A 22,147-nucleotide genomic window follows, 5' to 3' on the forward strand; every position below is an offset into this window, starting at 1 on the left:
TAGGCTCTCTAGTTGTGCCTATTGGTCACTAATTTAAGAAAAACTTAATTATTAGCTAATCCTTTTTTTAAGTATTAATATCTTAATTCATAATATTGGATGGGATCATAATATTTCATAAATCATAATAATATTATTTAGTATTTACAATCATAGACATAAATAGGTATTGGGTCTATGTATACAACAAATCAAAGGTTTACCATCTTTTCCCATGAACATCATAGGATCAATTCTGTGATCGTGGAACAAAGTGTAAGTATGCCGTGTGCAATATTGCTCACAGGAATGAATACATCCAGTACAACTAGTACAAGGTGTGTATTGATATCAATACTCCTTGTCCAGTCATTATCAACTAACAACTAATCAAGTAGTGTGGTACTGGTGGTACTGTCGTGATTCACAGATATAGTTTATTTATGAATTTATCTATGAATCTGTGGGCAAACTCATAAGATCTCGTAAGATGTATTATCAATTCATAATTTTAACAACATTGATTATATCGTAATAGTTTGTAAAATATACTAAATAAATACTTTTAACATTTATCATAATATCAAAATGTATATTGTATAATGTACATGAAACTTGAATATCAAGTGTACGACCGTCGTAACTCGTAATTAAAATTCGTCGAATCGTTTGTCGTCAATCGTAATAATATTATGATTGAATTTCTTACAATATTGTAATAATAATACAAATTTTATAATCTAATAAATACTTCTAACACTCCTAACATTCAACTAGTTGGAGTGGTGGATGAGAAAGTCTCCGCCAAGGAAAAATAATAATGTATTTTACTCGTCCAAATGTTTCTTATGTTTTATTTTACTTTGACAATAATTAATGCTTACTCTCAACTAATCTATATTTTTCTTTGTTATTTCAGTGAACATTTAGGTGGTGCTGTTCCTAGTTCCTATTTAGTTTTTGTGTGAAAAATGGCTCTTGGACATTCCGAACCGCAGTATGAACTGTTAAATGGAAAAAAGTAATGTTTTTGATCAATGAAATGCTACAGTATTTACTTATATATTTTCTTAAATTAATTTTGTAGGAAATATGTTCAACCGATCATACACTCAATGGTATTAATTGGGTTGGCTGTTCTTGTGGTTTTTGTAGTATTTCTGATGTTCTATGTATCCTGGATGACATTTGAAGACTCCAATGATCAAAATACACCTATGGATTTTGTTCTTTTTGGTCCCCAGAAATATACAAGTAAATTTTATTACCAATTATAAGAATGCTTTATAATCTATAATTTTATTTATAAGAAGTAATTTAATCTCATTTACAATTAATAAATAAATAAAAATAAAAAAGTGTTTTTTATATTAAGTATTTAATTTTCTATAGTTTTTTTCATGGTAAAATTATTGAACCTGTTTCAGGTTCGTATGTTGCTGCTTATCGAGCTCATTCATTTGCTATTGCTGCAAAATCAAACTATAAAACATACTGGACTGCTAAGGATAAAATCAATCTCAACAAACGAATTGAAAAAACATATCATTTGGCCTGTTATTATTCTATACCAATTGATAATACAACTAAAAGTCTTCATCCTGCTCAAATTAACGCTACTTTATGTACTCATTTAATTGTAGCATTTGCACAAGTTCAAAATAATAGTGTTTACTTCAAGAGCTCATTTGATATGGAGGTAAGATGTTCTATATCATTAGGTATTACGAGTATCGATTCAGAATTGCTTTTGCTTGATTTAATCAACAATCTCATGAATAAACATTTTTTTCAATACATATAAATTTATATTTTACTATAGTATTGTCTGCATTACTAACTTATGACTAAGCTTCTTTAAAGCTTAAACAATATAACTTGTTCAATAAAAAAAAAAAAAACAGTTTTGTTTATATTTTAATAACAAATAGCTATACACAACTAATGAGTTGTAAAGATGTGATTTTTGAATAAATGAAGATTAACTTGAATTCAAATAAACAATAATAATTGTGATGCATCCTAATATTATATTATTATGTAGACTGTTATTGGAAGGTAGTTTAAAATCCATAAAATAGTTAATATTTTTATTGTATTGTATTTAATAAATATACCTAACATAAGTCTGCTAATGATAATGTTATAATCAAAATTTTATAACTTCAGATTTTAAGACAAGTGGTAAAATTACGTGAAAAAAATCCGAAATTAAAAGTATTACTATCTATAGTCCATTTCTCAAATGGTTCACATTCAAATGAAGGTTTTCCTGGTGTTGTTTCAAATAAAGATAACTTAGACACGTATGTATTGTATAAAAAAAATTGTTTCTCTTTTAAATAAATGTATTTAAAATTTAAATTTATCGTATGTTATATCAAATAGGTAATCAAGATATACTATGAAAAAAAAGTTCAACACTACAATTAGCAACTTAATAATTAATACATTTAAATATTTTTTTTCTAGATTTGTCAGTAATGTAGTATCAGTAATCAATGATTTTTACTTGGATGGTATTGATATAGACTGGGAATTTCCATCATGGCCATTGTTAAATTTACAAGAAAAATATGGATTTGCTAAGTTATTGCAAACTTTACGTTATCGTCTACCAGACTCTCTTTTAACTGCTGCTGTTGCTGCTCCATTAAATATAATTGATAATTCTTATGAAATTTATTCTTTAGCAAGGTAAATAATGCCTATTTTACTAATATTATAAACAATTTAATTTAATGATGTTTTTTTTTTTTCAAGGTTTGTTGACTTTATTAATGTTATGGCTTATGATTATCATTCATACCAATGGTACTTCCCATTAACTGGGCCAAATTCACCTTTGTTTTCTTCACGAAATGATACTGGATACTTCCAGGATTTAAATATTAATTCTTCTATACAATATTGGATCTCAAAAGGTATGCCTAAGGAAAAAATTTTGCTTGGCATGCCGACATATGGTCACTCTTTTAAGTAAGTTTATATACCTTGAATAATTTATAACCATTAATATACTATTCTTTTCTTTTAGATTAATAAATGAAGCTAATAATGGTTTTAATTCACCAACTTCTGGTCCTGGTATTGGCAAGGACGGTTTTATAACATTTTCAGAAATGTGTGAGTTTAAATCTCATCAAAACGCAACAACTATTTTTGACCATGATACACGTACCCCATATTCGTATCATAAAAATGATTGGATATCTTTTGATAATGAAAATAGTTTAGCATACAAAGCAGAATTTGCTGCTTCTTTAGGTTTAGGAGGAGCTATGGTATTTTCTTTAAATACTGATGATTATAGTGGTTCAAGTTTATGTTCGTCATCAGTATTTCCATTAACTTCTAGAATAAAAATAGTATTAAATGATGATGACTTATAATGAAAATAATATTTAATTAAATACTAAATAGTGAAAACAATTTTAACTTTTTAATATTCAAACCCAATAGTCAATATAAAATAGTATATGCATTTAAAATACTGTAATTTTCTCTTGAAAATAGGGATTAGAAGCACATTCAAGCCTCTCCCCTCTAAATTGTGTCTTTATTGATAATATACTTAACTAGTTAAATTACTTACTTCTACTAACTACTTAACTAAATAATACAGACTGCATAATAAACTACTAAATATCAGAACTGTTTAAAAAAAAAACTAACTAACATTTATTTTGTTTTATAACATCAATACTATAATATATTATACAAATTTATATTAATTTAAAATAAAAAAAATAGTGTAAAGAAAAACAAAAAAATAATATTTTTTGACATCTTAGTTGTTTTAAATTCAATTTTGTTATATGTATTTAATATATATATATGTATATATTTGATATTTATTATTAATAATTAAAAAAAAAAAATCAATAATTCAATAATCAAGGATAAATCTTAATAAAGGGAAAACCATTTGAATAATAGCATATGATAACTATTTGTTATTAAATATAAGAATTTTAGATTAAGTAAAAATAAAAACTTAAATGGTATGAATAAATTCACATAATCTATCATGTAAATACATTCCATTTATATTAATGTTATAAAACATGTTGATATCAACAAAATGGTTCATTATTGAAAGGGACTTAGTTTTTTTTTAAACTTTAAATTGAAGTTATAACTTAAGCTTCTACAACTAGAGCTATTAAATGGTAATATTAATAAATAAAAGAGCTAAAATTATTTAATGTTAAAATATATTCTGTAGAATGCACAAATTAAAAAAAGTAATAATATATTATCCCAGGGCCGGTGCAAGCAAATTTTTATATGTAGGCAAAGATCAAAATTGTCGCCTCTTGTTTTATTATTTTTTCTTATATGCTGCCTCTATATAAATATAAATTTCGCCACCGTAAGCTTGTGCCTACATGGCCTACACCTATAACCAGCCCTGGATTATCCTAAATAAAAACTAGGTTCTTAGTTTTTGATAGTATTTATTTTTATTTTTTTTTATGAAATCTTAGTAAATTTAAAAATACAAAAAAAAAAAATGTCAATACTAATAATGTAGAAACCTTTAAATCAAGTAGATACTTTATAATCAAAATTGTATTGTTGAAGTGATGACATTTAGATACTTCCAGTTTGTCAAGGCTAATTATTAATTGGATTTAATTTTAATTTTAAAATATTAACATATTTTATTATAATTTTTTTTTTAATTTCATTAATTTCCTCAAATTATTCTGTTTAACAAACTAACTGTTTAATAACATATATCATTCCACCAATCTTTCAATCTTAAACATTAAGATAAGAATATGGAATGTCCGATAGTCTAACATAGTATAATCTTTATGTATCAAGAAATGCCATACTCGCATGTGTTATTACTTATTAGGTTTGTTAGTTTTGTCTTACTAATGTACTACATATACAATTTTACCTTCACAATCTTTATTTTGAAGCAAGTTAAGATAATTTTCAAAAAGTTCAATTTTAAAATATTTATAACTTACTTCATAAAATATCAATACAAACATTCAAAATTACTTAGATAATTATCATACTTTGAAATTTTATGATAGGTTAATTCACTCTGACATTAAAAACTACGAACTAGTACAAAGTAAAGTAGATTTTGTAGATAAAAAATGTTGTATGTTGTATGTTTGTAAGGTAAGGATATCATATATTGGTGTGTTGTCCTTTTTATTAATAATTTTGAAGTATTTTGTGATTGTTTATTTTATATCTTTTCCATTTATAATTTATTAATGTAATATTAAATATTAGTTAATGTAGATTATTTATTTATTATATATGATAGACAATTAAATATTATGAAAACTTAAATAATTTATTTTTCAGATTAAATTTATTATTATTATTTATAAACTAAATTAATATGTTTACTATTGTTAAATAAATAATTTAACATACATATAAGTGTTATTTTTGTTATTAGTTAATTGAAGTTATTGGTTGAAGTGTAATGGAATAATATATTAATATTTTAAATTTTTGAATAAAAAGACTAAAATTATATGTTGGAAATATTAAGAATACCACTTATACCAATTCTATTAAATTGTTATTGCAATTATATATATTTATATTTTTTTAGTTTTTTATGTATTATATTATAATATAATTTTATTAAATTGTGCTGTATACTGCATTTGTAACTTGTATTAAGTATTAATCATAATTAAATAATGATAATGACTTACAAGCTGAATTTAATAATATTATTTCAAGATATTTGTATTCCATAGTGATAATAGTATAGCAATATAGTATTTAGTAAATCATTCAGCTTTAGTTTTAATTATTTTTATTATTATTGTAATATTGTTGTTTATTTCATTTAATCAAACTGTACTTTTGTTATAAAATTATTTTTAAAAAGCGGTCAAGTAAATTACTGTAATGATGTGTAAAATTGAAATTCTATGATAATTCATTGCATACAATAAAAGATTCTAAGTTGAGTATATTTTATATATTATTATTTGTAATGCTAATGATAATTTATTTTACTATTAGTAACACGGTATTTCTTTATAAAAAGATGATAGTTTAAAATTATTCTTAATAGTTTGAAAATATTATTGAGTAGGTAAAGTAAGAATATCTGAATATGATGAGTGATGACATTTTAATATACATAAGTGTCTTTCATTATATTCAATATTTTTGAATTACATCAAAATAAGCAAAATTGTTATTTTTTGTTTAAGTACCCCATATTATATAACTGCAAAATAATTTATTAATGGTCATAAAAAATTATTTTATAATATTTACAGTCATTTTTTTTTTTTAATTCAGTATAAAAACAGCTTACAAAGAACTTTAAATTAAATGTTAAAAGTTTTTTACTTATCGACAAAAATTAAATAAAAAATTTCTATAAACATCTCTAATAGATACAAAATATTTTTAAATTATACTTTGTAATATAGAAAATACTATTATAAACAGTAAACCAATTTCAAATATTGAAATATCCACGATTATTTGTATTTGAATTACAGTAAAATTACAAAACGATTTTATACTCTATTGTTCTTATAGTTATGTCGTTATGACAAGTATGTCATTTGGAATCTTATACCTATATAAGACAAAATTTCGATCGATCATAACAATTTCCAAGATTCGATTGAATATAAGAGTAAGTTGTATTTAAATGTATAATATACTATTTTTATTTGTTACTGTTCAAAACCATACAAATAGTAGAGACCAGTGGCGTCATTTGGACCATGTAGGGTATACATTTGCGTAGGTACTTAAAATCCAATATTGTAGTCATTTTGCCCATTTTATAAATTATTGGCCTGAATAATTGATAGTGGCTTGCACTTAAGTGGCCTGCTCTATATGACATGCGTATTAAAAAAAAATTGAAATGACGCCACTGGTAGACTAGAGATGATTTTGATAATCATAGAAGTAAATTTCGATGGGTACCTATTTTGTTTAATAACAATTAAAAACATTAATTACATATTTTGATACTTTCGCCGCAAGTTAGGATACAATGGAGGTAACACCGGATATTTTATAATACACTTAAGCCTCTTTCGACTCGTCGATTTTATATACGTATCTTATAAGAAAGACTCTTGGGAAAAATCTTGGGTTTGTTAGTAATTTTTGTTTTTTATAACGTTAATTAATGTTTTGCTTTTTTTAAAATTCATTTATTTGGTAGTTAACTTCAAACGCTGATAAAAAACAATTGTGACTATGTATTTTTATAGTTTTTGAATCACTATAAGACTAACTTATGCGGAATTTTGTATTAAATTATCAAGTATTTGACTCAGCTAAAACTTTTTTATCGATATTTATTAAAAAAAATTAACACAAACGAATATTTCAAATGCCTATAAATAGCATTGAAATAAGTGAAATATTTTGAAAATTATATTATGCAAAAAAATGCCAATCTAAATAAATGGTGAAATTATCAAGAATCTAAGACTTATACTTTTTGAATAATAACAAATATTTAAAATCGTTTGATTATAAATCGTTATCGTGATACGTTATCATAATACTTATGAAAAACTTAGTGATAAATTTTTTAATCTTAGATATAAACACAAAAACTATTATGATTTTTCAACTACAAAATTACTTGCAAATTTTCGTGATTTTGACATGTTTCGTAAAAATTTAAACTAAAAATGTTTATAAAAAAAATTGTAACTAACGATTTTTGATTTTTTTTAACTACAATAAGATTAACTCATAAGGAACCTAGTTAAATGTGAATTACTGAGAGTAGATTTGCTATGTTCGCACTGGTAAGACGGAGATAACAAATCGGATGTCGGTAGTGCTTTTAAGAAAAAATTTTAACTACTTTCATGATAATATGATATGTAATTTAAGTTCTTTTATTTCCTAAAAGTAAAAAAATAGTTAAAAATAAAAACTAAATAGTTTTAGGAAAATAAGTGTTATTGAAAATAAGTGTACAAAAATGTAATATGCGACATGCAATACATTTTCGTCCATTTTAATATTTCTGTTACTTTAGTTCACTTCATACTCAATAAATTATGTCGATATTCCATATATTATTTATTTCAAAGTAGCTGACCTATAACAAAAAAAAAAAAAATAATACATTACTCAAAAATAAAATAACATAATATAATAAAATTAATAAGAATTTTATACGTCATGTCATGGATCAAAAATAATAAATAATACAAATAACCTAATACCATTGATTATAATGTATTTATATAGGTATATAAATATAAAGTAATATAGTATATTAGTATATAGTAATATTTTACTATACCCTGTCCAGCGAGAGAACGCGTCGACAGTATATTATATAATCAATGCTAATACATACTGACTCATCAATAAAATATATTATTATACAGTTTATTAATTATAATTAATAAAATATACCTAATCCCGTAATATCAATAACCGATAGATAAGTATTCAGAAACAAAGCCAGATTTAGCTATTCTTAAATCATTACCTGTTATAATTATAGGTTTATTAGCAATTACAAAAATTACTTTCTTAATTTTAAAGAATTTTTTAAGGTGAAAAAATTATTATGTTATGACAAATACCCATCTTCACGATATTGCAGGGTTTACTTCATCTTTTAACCATGCGTTGGATCTGTCTTCAGTTTTTAATTTAAAAAATATGCCCAAAATTAAGAAGTACAAAATCATAAAATTATATTTATTGTAATCAGTGTTTGTATTATGTATCTATTTCAACTAAAACAAAACGGAAAACAATAAAGAAATTAATTATTTTTAACTCTGCTAAGTCGGGTAGTACAGCTAATAGTTGGTTTTATATAGGTACCTAATAGTAACCTAAAACTAATCTACTAAATTGTATTCGCAAGTATAATAAAATTAATAAAAAATATTTTTATAACTTAGATAAAATCTAAACACGGGCGTATTCACTTTGGAATTGATTATAGTAAGTATAGCCACTATAGGTACCTATATAATATTATTTAGGTGTATATTATCACCAATATTTAAGTAACCGAATATCTCATGATTATAACTGATGATTCCAATAATACTTACAATTACTTTCGACATGTAATTATTATCATCATAATATTTAATTATTTAAGTGTAATAATAATTAATCTGTAATAGATATAATGCACAAAAACCGTTGTCTGTTTGTGAATAATTATAATGACATAGGTATATTATATTTTATAATTTTAAAAACAACTTATTGGTTTTGAAATGTATTATTTCATTTATTTGAACTACTGTACGCATAAAAATAAATAAACGAACGTATACTTACCTTTTATTCTTTAATATATATTATAAAGTGAATAAATGGGGTACGAAAAGAAAGTGTAGTTCTGCAAAAAGCACTGTGGTCGCAAATTGATTTGAAAATCCGATTAGGTATTGATCGAAATTAATTGTCTCGTAGGTATGTAATAATATATTATGTACTTATTATAGCGATGTACGTTAGAATTTACGATTTAGATTTCACTATCAGACGAACGTATAACCAAATCGTATGGTTTGTCTCGCATTTTACATACCTCTATGCACATCCGCAACTCGATGTGAAAATTGTTTGTATATTTTTTTTCCAATTCAACTATTTCAATCGTCTCTTTCTCATTATATACTATTATATTTATACAAAATATTTTATTCAGCACGGTTCACTACATAGGTATAGTATAATTACGATGTAAGCACTTACCTACACAATATAATTAATGTATGTACTGTCTGTAGAGATCCTGTGTGTTTAATTTACGTTTAATAAAAATAAAATAAATTATGAACGAACACTCTGTAACCCTATTATAGGTGCATACTGTATTATATCTTTTTTTTATTCATGATATCAGTGATCGATATAATTTACAAATGCAAAAATAGCCGCGGCAGCGTTTATTGAAAACCAAAATTCATTGACGATATAGTTAATCATCGTTAATTAACGATTAACATAAATTATTATATTAGTTTTAAATTTAATATAATAATAATTTATAAAAAATTAAAAATTATATTAGTATTACCTATACAAATATTTTACTGTAATAGTGCAGGAAAAAGGTAGCCAATTTAATTGTATATAGCTAATTATTTTTTTTACAAACAAAGCACAGATTATTGTAAAATCAATACATTAATTGTTCCGCTTAAAATCTAATATAGATACATGCAATTGACACTGCATTTATCAAATTTATTCAAAATTGGTAAAATTTTGAAAAACTAATTAGTAATTTGCATCAATTCATAATTCCAAGAATCTGTTACTTATTTTGTACGATGGTAGTGTACGGTATACCTATTGCAATTATACCAAAATAAACCAAGTGAATTCTAAATCCATTTTTACAGGAAAATGAAAAAAATGTATGTGATCATTACTACCTTATACGTTGATCATATTAAATGATTAAATGCTCTATATATAATAAATATATTTGTGTTAGTACAAAAAACATTTTACATATTATAATGTGTACTGCAGTGTACTCACGTGATAATCGTAAGATGTGTAGTACACAATTATCCAGTGACTAAAATTCTGAACACATTTGTAATGTCAATATATTATAGAGCATGGTTTCCAAAATGAAGTGAAATTTCCGTAAAGTAATTTTTTCTAACATTCTGCACGAACAACATTTTATGTTCATATTTCCGTTAATTTAACAAAGCATTACGTTGTACGGTAAGTATGATAAATTATAGCTTCAGACCTCAGTGTAATCAGCTGTAGGGAGCGTCATGTAATATTAACAATAAATGACGATTGAAATGTGGCCCATCATAGACTGCGAGGTGTGGCTCTCAGAATTTTTATAGTATTGAACTTTTTACATGATGTGATATGTTGGCGCATGAGCGACGTTTATTGCAATAAAACACATGTGTCTTAATGAAATACACGTGATATAATACCAGAAATCGATTCAAAACAATACGCTAAAACTGACCTTTGCAATCCAAGTTACTTTCTTTTCGACGTTACAAAAAAAGTCGGTGGAAAAAAGTCTGAAGAAAAAATTCCGTACAAAAACCGAAAAAAAATTGAGCAAATGTGTACTGCTTTGGTGTACAATTTATTGTTGATTTCAACTACCAGTCACTCGATGTACCTATATAATTATTTATTAAGTATCAAACAGTTCAAAAAATATAAAAAAAATAATTAGGTATATTATAATTCGTTATGAATTAATATTTTGAATTTTTATATTATATATTTTGATGTTCAGAAGTTTTTAATATATAATAATAAGAGTATTTAGTTTTAATTTATTATACTTTGACTGTTGACCTCTTGAGTCTTTTTCACAGTTTACCAATAGTTTACAAATATTTACAATTCATGAGCATTATGTGTAGTTGGTAGGTAACTTATTGATACATGTATGATGTGTTATTGAACGTACTTACTACTCAAAGACACGCCACCATACAATGTAAATGGCTATTGTAAACCACACATCGCTGGACCACGGACAATGACGTTGATTGTTTTTCCTTATAGTTTTCAAATTTCACGCCAAAAATTTCGTACGAAGCATCACTTGAAATCGATATTGCAATCTCAGTTATCCATGATGAGATACACCTTGCTAAGCTGTAAGGTTTGCTTACAATGCACAATGGTCTGAAATATAATTGAAAACTATATAGTGATAAAAAAAATTAAGATTCATTATTAACTACCATGCAGCTGTATGAGTATGATATAAAATATATGCATCAGTGCAACGCCAATAATCTCTAATGAAAATAAGTCATTAAAATGGTTATCGACTTGCAAATATAATAGCATTTCCTATAAATGTGTCAAAACTATATTTTCCTTTCAATAGTAATCGATGAATGATAATTATATTAATTATTATTTATACTCAACCTAATCACATGAATATATTATGTATTTATATTTTATAGTTATGTTATAATATGTTAAACTTATTAAGTGCAATAAATATAAATAATAATATATAACCTAAATATATGATTGTATTTATTTATTAATTTGAATATAATATATTTATTATACATATTTATAAATCTGTTAAATAATATTTATATAGGTTTTTGTAGATACCTAATTTTAGTTTTAAACTATAAAAGAGTATGCTAAATATAACAAATATAACAAAAGCCAGTATTTTATCAATAATATTTTGTCCAACTCGCTGTTACAAGCTTATTGGTTTTGGACATATTCAAAGATTCTTGTTTCTTAGTAGTTTTATTACTTTAACATATTTCTTATAATTATTATGAAAAATTTTAAAATTATTTTGTTTACAGAAGTCTTAAATAATACTCATATTTCTAAAGACTGGGAGTTGATAGATTCATATATTATATGATGTGATACTGTGATAGTGTGATGTCCTCTTATTTTCTACAAGTTGCATTGGAGTATCTGTTACGGAATGTTTACTATATATACTTGTAGTCTGTAACAAGTAACATTTAACGATAAGATAAAATTGAACTTCAGTACTTATTATAATAAAATATTGTTAGTAGGTATAGATATTTTTTTTGTAGGTATATTTTATTATACTCAAAACATTAAAATATATTTACGGTTCCAAAGCACGCACACTGCACTGAAGTGCCACTGCAAGTCGGTGTATTTGTTGTTGTGTAAAATAGTATTATGTATTAGAAGTACGAGTGTACGACGACATTGAACACGACGCAATTCAACAAACGATCCAGAATGAATTAAAATAAATTACATTCGAAGAACGTTGGGACTTCAATCGTATGGTTAAGTACCGCGGTTACCTATATTACCTTTATTGTAATGTTTACGTAAAATGTTTATGCAATATATTATGTATAGTTTGGTAGCTCCGTTAAAATAACGATGGTGAGACAACTAACGTCGATATTTATTCACTAGAAAAATGTCTGAAAAAGTGAAAAGTGAAAAATCTACACTATATAGGTAAGTAGGTACTGTACAAATATAATACCTATATAATATTATAATATGTATTTTCAGAGCAGCTATAATCTATATATTATTGTTACACAAACACAAGATATAGAAACTTGTGTCTCTAATATTTTCAAATGAGGTACTTAATCTATTATATAAAAATAAGTCCGGTTTTCCTCCCTGACGCTATAACTCCAGAACGCACGAACCGATTTCCACGGTTTTGCATTCGTTGGAAAGGTCTTGGGCTCCGTGAGGTTTATAGCAAAGAAAATTCTGGAAAATTCAGGAAAAATTCAACAGAAAAGTGGGGAAATCGTTTTTCACATACAGCGCCATCTGTCCAGCAAATAGTAAACTAAATTATTTTTGGTAGTCAATGGCAACCATTTAAATAAAATAAATAATAGTAAACTAAATTATTTTTGGTAGTCAATGGCAACCATTTAAATAAAATAAATAATTTATTTAAAATGTTATAGCAAGGTTGTTTTTAATAATGCAAGCAAATAGACATACAAACTAAAATCGTTGTCATAGTAAAAAAGAAATTAAAAATCTATATATATATATATATATATTATATAAATGGAGACAAAAATGTATAAGACAATGTATAACTGTCACTACAGTTCAGCAAGAAAATAAACTATATTAATGTCCCTATTTTTATTAATTGAGAACAGCTGAACCGATTTCGCTAATTATTTTTTAGTAGTATTTGTTATTGTCTGGAGAAGGTTTTTACGAAAGAAAATTTTTAATAAGTCAACCGAATAAGTAGAAAAAGTGCAAAATCTATTCATTGATGTCTGGGATTTGAAATCGATACCATTGTCTTTATTTACTCCATGGTAGACGTAGACATCTAAACATCAGCTCGATGTACAATCAATATAATCTATGGTTTCTATAGTTATTTTAGTTTGAAAATTTGAAATTTGTTGAGTGAATTTTTTTATAGTTCACAATATGATAATATACTGCTCGCATAATTAAAAATACCCTACGCATTTACGCATACACGAGGACAAGGTGTTTTACTTATTATTTTCGAATATTTATTATTAATGCGTCTTCATATGCGCACCCCAGTTTATGTACGGTTATTTTTAATTCTTATCTAAAATTGTTTAAATTCTTACAAATTAATAAAAACTAATTAATATGGTTGTCGAATGTTAGCTGGTGGCAGCAGGATAATTATTGTTGGTATTTATTGAGGTGTACCTCAATGATGAACTGTATGAAAAATTTGGATCAGAAAGTAACCAAGATTGCAAGTTAAAGCTCTGGACAAAAATGTAATAAACGCTATAGTTATCACTGGGAGCGCTAGAGGAGATATAGTTTTAATCCCGAGAATTAAAAAATTCCAACTGATTATCCCTTTGAATTAAAAAGAATACAATTCCCACTCAAAGTTTGCTTTGTTATAACTATTAATAAGTCTCAAGGACAATCATTGAGCATGACAGGGATTGACTTGAGAGAAGAATGTTTTAGTTCTATATCAGTTCTATATCACATATTCTAGAGTAAGCTCTGCCAGTAGTTTGGTTATTTTAGCCCCAAAAGGCAGTACTTAAAATACTGTTTATAAAGAGTTATTGAGATGAATAAAATATTTAAATATAAATATATTTTTTTTTGGTTTTTATAACACCATAATGTTAAGTATTTTTTGCCGACAAATTACAATATTACAATACATAGGCAACCAAGGATCAACATAACATCTAAAACCAGTCTGTAATAATTATAAAAACTGATAAAATAAAAGTTATAGTAGGTAACACAAAAAAATGTACAAGGGCAAAGCCGGGTTATTCAAGATTTTTGAGAATCAAAACCTAGGTTAGGATTATGTATTAATTGATTAAATTAATCTACCGTATTATGTCAAACTTAGTATAACTTTGATACTTTATTAGAGTTAAATCATACACTTACATACAAATACCACTAGGTCCGCGATCTACCGCAGGTAGATTGCCTACCTGATAATATATTGCTGCGAATCAGAATTTTTATTCCGGGCAACAGAAAACTTAAGATAAAGCTAGAACATTATCCACCGAATATTAAATAACGAATTGAACAAAGTTTGAGTTAGTATATTTAACGAGCAACGAAGTGCACGGGATCAGCTATATATATATATAAATGGAGACAAAAATGTATAAGACAATGTATAACTGTCACTACAGTTCAGCAAGAAAATAAACTATATAATGTCCCTATTGATTATGATTGAATATAATAGTTACAGATCTGTTGTTATATTTTGTTAAAACCATATCAACAAAAAAAGAATTAGCGAAATAAGTCAATGTCCACAGTAAATTTCAAATTCACAGCAATAGACTAACATAACAAGTTATACTAAGTTTTATTGTTTTACCAACAGGCAACAATACAAAAACCACGAGATGGCACATTATTGTATTTTAGCCACTGTAGTAAAAAAAAAAAATGATATGACTTTGAAACTTAAGTATTAGAAATTATAAACTTCTTATACACATCTCGCGGGGTCCGCAATCCACCACGTGTGGATTGCCTACATGATAATATACTGCTCTCATAATCATAAGAGAGTCAAACGGCAACGGTAAGCAGAATGACTATAATATTATGACTTGAGTAACTCACTGACTGATAACCGTACAGCCTGAACAATGATAGATCGATGTTTCCAATTTACACGGTACATTCGTAAAATCGTATCACAAATTTAGTGTGTAATAAGAAAGCATTTTACAAAATTCGCATATTAAAGTGGTGCTTTCACAAGATTTTTGAAAATCAAAACAGTTAATGAAAATGTCTAAGTTTTGAACACCGTTAAACCAAATAGTAAATAACAAATTAATCAAAATTCGAATCATATTATATAGAATTTGCATTTTTAACGGGCAACGAAGTGCACGGGGTCAGCTAGTACGTATATATAAATGTACTGCAGAAGTGTAGTCTCATACCATAAAAAAGATACTTTCCACCTTAGTTCTAATATTATAATTTTCATGGAAAATAATTACCCTATAATAAATAATAACAGCAATAACCCATTAAATTAACCCTGTCGTCAACTTACGAAACATGGAAATACCCATATAATTATTTTGTGCTATTTTAACTAGTTATGACAAATTTTACGCAAAGTTTGATAAAAACTATGCTGATTATAAAGATTTTTTTAAAACAAAAATTAGGCCTACTACAAACACGGGTTAATCCGAAGCCTTACGATATTGATAGCATACACAAAATATAATATCTGTCCTACATTGTACAACATAAGCAAAATAAATAAGCAAAAAATACCCGTGTGCGTATTATCGCATGTTTACATATTATACATACGCATTGGCGATATATTATTGAGAAGGTTATCACCTTTAGACGTCAACCTATTGGTTGAATCTCAAATATAATATTTTGTTATAGATCGACCAACCATAAAATCGGATAGGTACAACTATATAAATAATACCAGTTAATATTATGTAAGTGATGTACGACAAACGAAATAAAACAATGTACCTAGGTATACAAACGATTTGTAATGAACATGAAAAAAAAGAATACATTAAAAACGACGGAATTACTTGTTTATACATACATTATTAATGTATATAATTATAGTGTTTGGGCTATAACAATACGACGATAAGATATTATTTGAATGTTTACTTATAGCGAAGGTATACACTATACACCTCGATCATAATACATGAATATCGGAAATATATTTATAATATTATACTGTGTAGTTACTAAGTACTAAACATATACTACAACTACAGCTATTGAATTTTGTATTCCAGTCGATGTACGTTTGTTGTAATTTGTATGCGCCACTGCGGTTTGTCCATTTAATTTCGGGAGGGATAAGTCCAAAACGTTTATTCAAAAAATATTACTGCAGTGAATACACCGTAAACGATGTATACATCACGTGTACGTACTATGTAAAGAGGAAAATTACACACACGCTCAGACTTCGACACTGACACACATGCCGATTGAACTTGTACCGAAAATCGTTCGTCCAAAGATTTGTATTCAATATAGGTATCACCAGCATAATGCACATATATTATACAATTTATAACTATATTATATAATAGGTACGAATTGAATTTATAATGTTGGTAGCTATTGACCAAACAGTATATTTATATACTTTGGATGGGGGAGGGTTTCACGTACACGATTTTTTTTTATACTATAGCCGGAAACTATAAACATTTATATTTATTTTAATAACGCAATAAATAGTAAATTTAACCGTTTTTTCAAACCCCTGAAACGATTACGTATTCAGTTTTCAATGTATAGACTCTAGACAAGTACCTACAACGTATTTTTAAGCCCTTAGAGAAATCTCATAAGTCATAACTACCGTATAGGTAAGTACATTTTCATTATAGGTATTTATTTTGTTTCAATGACCTAAAAAAGTATAGTTATAAATATACATAATCAAATAGAAATATTAAATATATGCAAATATGCATAAAAAATCTATATTTTATTGACTAATTTAATTATAGTTTACATGAATAGTTAAAACTCATAAATTCAACATTTTATGGACTTCGTGTCTTTAGTCACCTTGTAAATATTATGTAGAACTCATAGCAGTGATCGATAGAAATCGGAGTGCATTCGTCTATAATAATATTCGAATGATCATTTGGTATTGTAAAATATCAGCACTGAGACTTCATATAATGTAATACATTGCATGACTTAGGGGATACGTCGCAATTTCACAACGTTATGTATACCATCGTAACTTGTAACTTGTAAGTATATATTATTATATTATAGAATTTCAATACACCGAGTCGAACCGCATATTATTATTCTATGTGTTACGACTTTACGAGTCGGCCGATATATTTTACAAGTGGCTGGGCCCACCTATATAGAATTTACTTAACACATGTCAGCGTGTCTGTTTGTATAGTGTGAACGCAGAATCGTGTTTTCTAAACGTTTGTGTACGCTCTCATATACACATCTAGAAACAATAGCACGCTTGTATTATTACGTACATTACATATTACGCCTTATATTATAATTATTATCGATGTAAAAAAAAATGTGTGAGTATAAGATATAGTTTTTTATTTTAAATCCCTAGAACGTATTTCAATGCGAATCTAATCGGAAATCATTATCAATAATTATAATAAACACATCGCGACTTCGCCCTTTTGGGCGGTCGGCAAGATTACCAGTTTTTAATATTCACGCACAGCAACACTCACGCATCATATTATGTACTGAATATTATTGTCGTCGCTATAATATAAGCTTCGATTGCAATTGTGCTATAAGGTTCGCTGATACATTTCTTGATATGGCATCATAGGTATTAATATAATATATTGTTGCAATAAGACCTCACGATATAATAATTATAATAATTATACATTATGTACATTTTGTTTAGACTGTACCTATATATATTATATTTTTTTTTATCACAACTGCAATCAATCATGCATGTAACATTTTGTTTTATTTTTAAATTGAAATACATTATCAATGCTCTTCCCAAGATTAATGATTATCTGATACGTACGTATACATATAACATGATATAATATTATATACATTTACCTAATTACCTATGTGCATGGAATTCACTCCCGTAAGAGAGGTTTCTTGTGAAGATGGTATTCTTTTATCCAGTAAAGTCTGGATGTTATAGGTTCCTAAAAAGTAAAAGTTATTGTAAGGATTAGTAAGGTGAAACATGTCCTGTCTAATAATTATTTGCATATGGTTTTAAACCTACTCCGTTTCTCCGCATAAATATAATATCGGTTCACGAAGAAATCACAAAGTTAGTTAGCAAATGTGATTTAATCTAAAATAAACATGAAACTACAGGTACATTATGATTCATGACTAATATAGTAATATCACTAATATTTGGATACGCGTGAAAAAAGCAGCCACCCTATATTGCGACACTTTATTAAAGAATTTAACTATATAGAATTCATAATAATTGAGATTTAAAAATTAAAATAATAATCAAACTTTTTTTAAAATTAAATTGTTTTAATTATGTTTTGTTAGCTTATTTTGTTGATAATATAAGTCTTATAATAAACACATTTTCTTTTTTTTTGTACCTAAAAAGAATGTTAAAAAAATTATTGTAACAACTTAAAGATTATAAAGATCTCAAAGATATAATTAATAATTATTATAAAATAATAAACATAAACAAAACGTATTCGTCGTTGGACGTTGGTAAAATGTTAGTTTTTTTTACTATTTTTTATTTTTATTTTTATTTTTTTATAATAACTATAAATTTACTTTATCATAGAAGATCAATCCCTATATAATACCTCCATCATAATTACATATTACAGTACAGCTTGCCAGCGTATATTCTTCGATATCTGTATTTACTAAAATTATTTCAAAACTATAATATAGGCATCATATAGTATATATAATATTTTATCAAAGTAATTTCTAGATTATATAAAATGGTTGGTTCATTGGTTATTGTAATAATAAAGTAAAATAGTGTTAAAACTTAAAAATGATTCATACTTTCCTTGTGGTCATTTATAAATTATCAATATAATAATAATATTGTAAACATAATTTAACAAGGTCTAATTTATGAATAATTTAAAAATATCACGATATTGTAAATTGTAATACAACTATATTATAATATTGTATTTTTATAATTATATATACTTACATCATAATATAGTATGTCTAAAAAGTATAGTCATGAAATCCTAAATTTTACGTGATGATCATATAAACATGGGACTTTTGAAGGCCTAGTGTAATCTTAATTCTTAGAATTTTATTACTACATATATTCTGTACAATTTTTGTATGCACATGATAATGTAATATAATAAAAAATATCCCAAACAAATTCATGGTTTTCAAACTTTCTAGACATACTGTATGGTCGTATAGACGCATACATAATAATGACTAATTATTTTTCAAAGAATTTTTTTGAAATCTATAATTACAAAATACTACACAGTTATAGTCTACAGTTATAGTTATCATAATAATATCATGTATATAATATCCAAATATTCAGTCAGGGGCATAATATATTAATACACTTATATAACGTGTAAAATAATTCATTGATGATAATAATTTAATTGTTTTTATTTTCTAAACCAAAATTATATTTTAGTTAAAAATCTAACCTGCTTCCTGAATTTAAGTACTCACTTTGCTCACTTTATCAGCGGACAATAGTGTTTTAATTCAAACTTACTTTTACTGCATTTGGAAAAGAAATCTGAGGGCTGTAGTTCAATACACCCAAAAAAATAATCAAGGTTTTTGAAACCCTGAATATTCCCTCAGGCGCCATTCACTATATTAAATGATTGCCAATATGACACTGGTTAGCAAAATGGTATAATAAATACGCCAATATATGTATAAATGTATAATTATAAATTATAATATTATACATAGGTATACATAATATAATTGCACAGCAGCGGCTAGCTTCTGCAACGTGTGGGTACAATCGTCTCGAGTGTGCGTTTAAACTTCGGTATAATAAAGTTGGGTTGTTTTATAACTATAAACATAAAAAAAAAAAAAAATACCGAAACTCGTTTTCCGCTGCCGGCGAACGGCTCTACAAAGGATTTCATACTACAGTATTATAGGATCGGATCACGATTATTGAACGCGTACATCGAGTGGGTAGCCGAGTAGGTAACTATCTATGTAGTATATCATATATATGTATTAATGTAATAGTTCTATACTACTATATTAGAATATCAATATCCGCGACTATGCAATTAAGTTGTTACATACTTACATATCAATAGAATAATATTGTCTCTTTATATTAAGCGCTAAAAGTCTTCGAGGAAATATTTTACGTATTTCATAAACTTCATTATTCTAATTCGACGGTGATAAGAAAATCTGAAACACCATGATTGTTAGTATTTACGTTTATTTGTTCTGTCCGTGCATTTCGTTTTAATAATTCTCCATTGTCGTTCGTTGTACGTATTTCAGTATACGGCTGTTGTACCAATATACAAATATATACTAAATACTTATATTCATATATAGTTAAGCATAAACACTCTCTTTGTGAACTCTCAGTAACACTGCGAGAAAATATACTATCGCACGTGTCGACGTAGGCGTGCGCCGAAAAGAAGCGGTAAAAACATATAGTTAGATACGATTTGTTTTATAAAACGTTCAAACGTATACTACGTACAATACAATAATATATAATGTGCTTCATCATTCGTACACACTCGTAAATATTATATTCTGACGAGTCAACATAATGCATTCACGCGAGATTTTATTTATTTATTTAACTCGTATTTACCGCCGCGGCCGAACGGTTTTTCGTTATAATTATAAACATATGATAAAATATTTATATTAAAACAACTATGACATACAGACTGTATGATACAGCATACTGAAACAGTGTACCTTATGATCAATGGTTTAGTGGCTGGAATACCGTTTAAGTTCCCGTCTATACTCGTATATAGATGATTTGTGTCTTGTGACTAAAATTACAGGTTAAAACAGAACTGTTTCATTATTGTTTCATGTTAAAATCTAAAAACTTAAGTAATATGTATATTTTTTACACTGTATTACCTTATATAGAAGTGATCGTGTCATGGATTATATAATAATTATAGATATTAAATACCAATATACCATAACATATTAATACTACAGTGTAGAACTATAATATATACAATATACATATTAGGTACATATGTATACCACAGAGTATAACCGATTTATAGCTTAATTTTATGCTTCTTCCTATGTAGAATATTATTTAAATTATACTTTAATATTGATGCATCGGTTTTAAATCTATATAAGAACCGATTGTAATGCTGCGAGGTGACAATACTAATGACATATATATCTTTATTACACATTTCATATTATGTATATTAGGTATAAAGATTGTCCAAAAGCGGATAAGAAAAAAGTAAGAACAATAAAACATAGATTCTGCACACTGTTATAGTATTATAATAATATTATCTTAATAGAAGTGTATATAGTACCTATAAACCGCAGATAATCGATAGATTTGTGTACTCGACGTCCCAACGGACGTATTACAACGCGGATAATAAATATTATAAACAATCGATCGAGAGAT

The 22,147-nt window shown here is 26.2% G+C and overlaps 1 protein-coding gene and 1 long non-coding RNA gene across 3 annotated transcripts; one reads left to right on the top strand and one right to left on the bottom strand.

Annotated features, from left to right (window-relative positions):
• The first annotated feature begins 325 nt into the window (after nucleotides 1-325).
• LOC114132659 (chitinase-3-like protein 2) lies at nucleotides 326-5,944 on the top strand. Of its 2 annotated transcripts, none has more exons than XM_027998180.2 (8): nucleotides 326-464; nucleotides 899-1,000; nucleotides 1,067-1,233; nucleotides 1,407-1,678; nucleotides 2,149-2,285; nucleotides 2,452-2,676; nucleotides 2,743-2,958; nucleotides 3,017-5,944. In XM_027998180.2, the coding sequence occupies exons 2-8, from the start codon at nucleotides 951-953 to the stop codon at nucleotides 3,369-3,371; spliced, it is 1,422 nt and encodes a 473-aa protein (XP_027853981.2). In that variant the 5' UTR covers nucleotides 326-464; nucleotides 899-950; the 3' UTR covers nucleotides 3,372-5,944. The 2 variants fall into 2 exon arrangements, with proteins under 2 accessions (XP_027853981.2, XP_027853974.2); XM_027998173.2 differs by lacking the exon at nucleotides 326-464 and adding an exon at nucleotides 483-801.
• Nucleotides 5,945-7,635: 1,691 nt separating this feature from the next.
• On the bottom strand, nucleotides 7,636-21,490 carry LOC126549214 (uncharacterized). The gene is made up of 4 exons (XR_007603357.1): nucleotides 20,804-21,490; nucleotides 18,588-18,674; nucleotides 11,418-11,634; nucleotides 7,636-8,065 (listed from the first exon to the last, which is right to left on the bottom strand). It is a non-coding gene; the product is annotated as an uncharacterized LOC126549214 (long non-coding RNA).
• Nucleotides 21,491-22,147: the final 657 nt, after the last annotated feature.

This window comes from Aphis gossypii, chromosome 1, assembly GCF_020184175.1.
Source record: "Aphis gossypii isolate Hap1 chromosome 1, ASM2018417v2, whole genome shotgun sequence".
Taxonomy (NCBI): Eukaryota; Metazoa; Arthropoda; class Insecta; order Hemiptera; family Aphididae; genus Aphis; species Aphis gossypii.

Bases quoted from the DNA above. Each gene is read 5' to 3' on its own strand.
- LOC114132659 (XM_027998180.2), top strand. From the start codon at position 951: ATGGCTCTTGGACATTCCGAACCGCAGTATGAACTGTTAAATGGAAAA. The intron at 2,677-2,742 runs GTAAATAATGCC...TTTTTTTTCAAG, and splicing joins GAAATTTATTCTTTAGCAAG to GTTTGTTGACTTTATTAATG. The intron at 2,959-3,016 runs GTAAGTTTATAT...CTTTTCTTTTAG, and splicing joins ACATATGGTCACTCTTTTAA to ATTAATAAATGAAGCTAATA.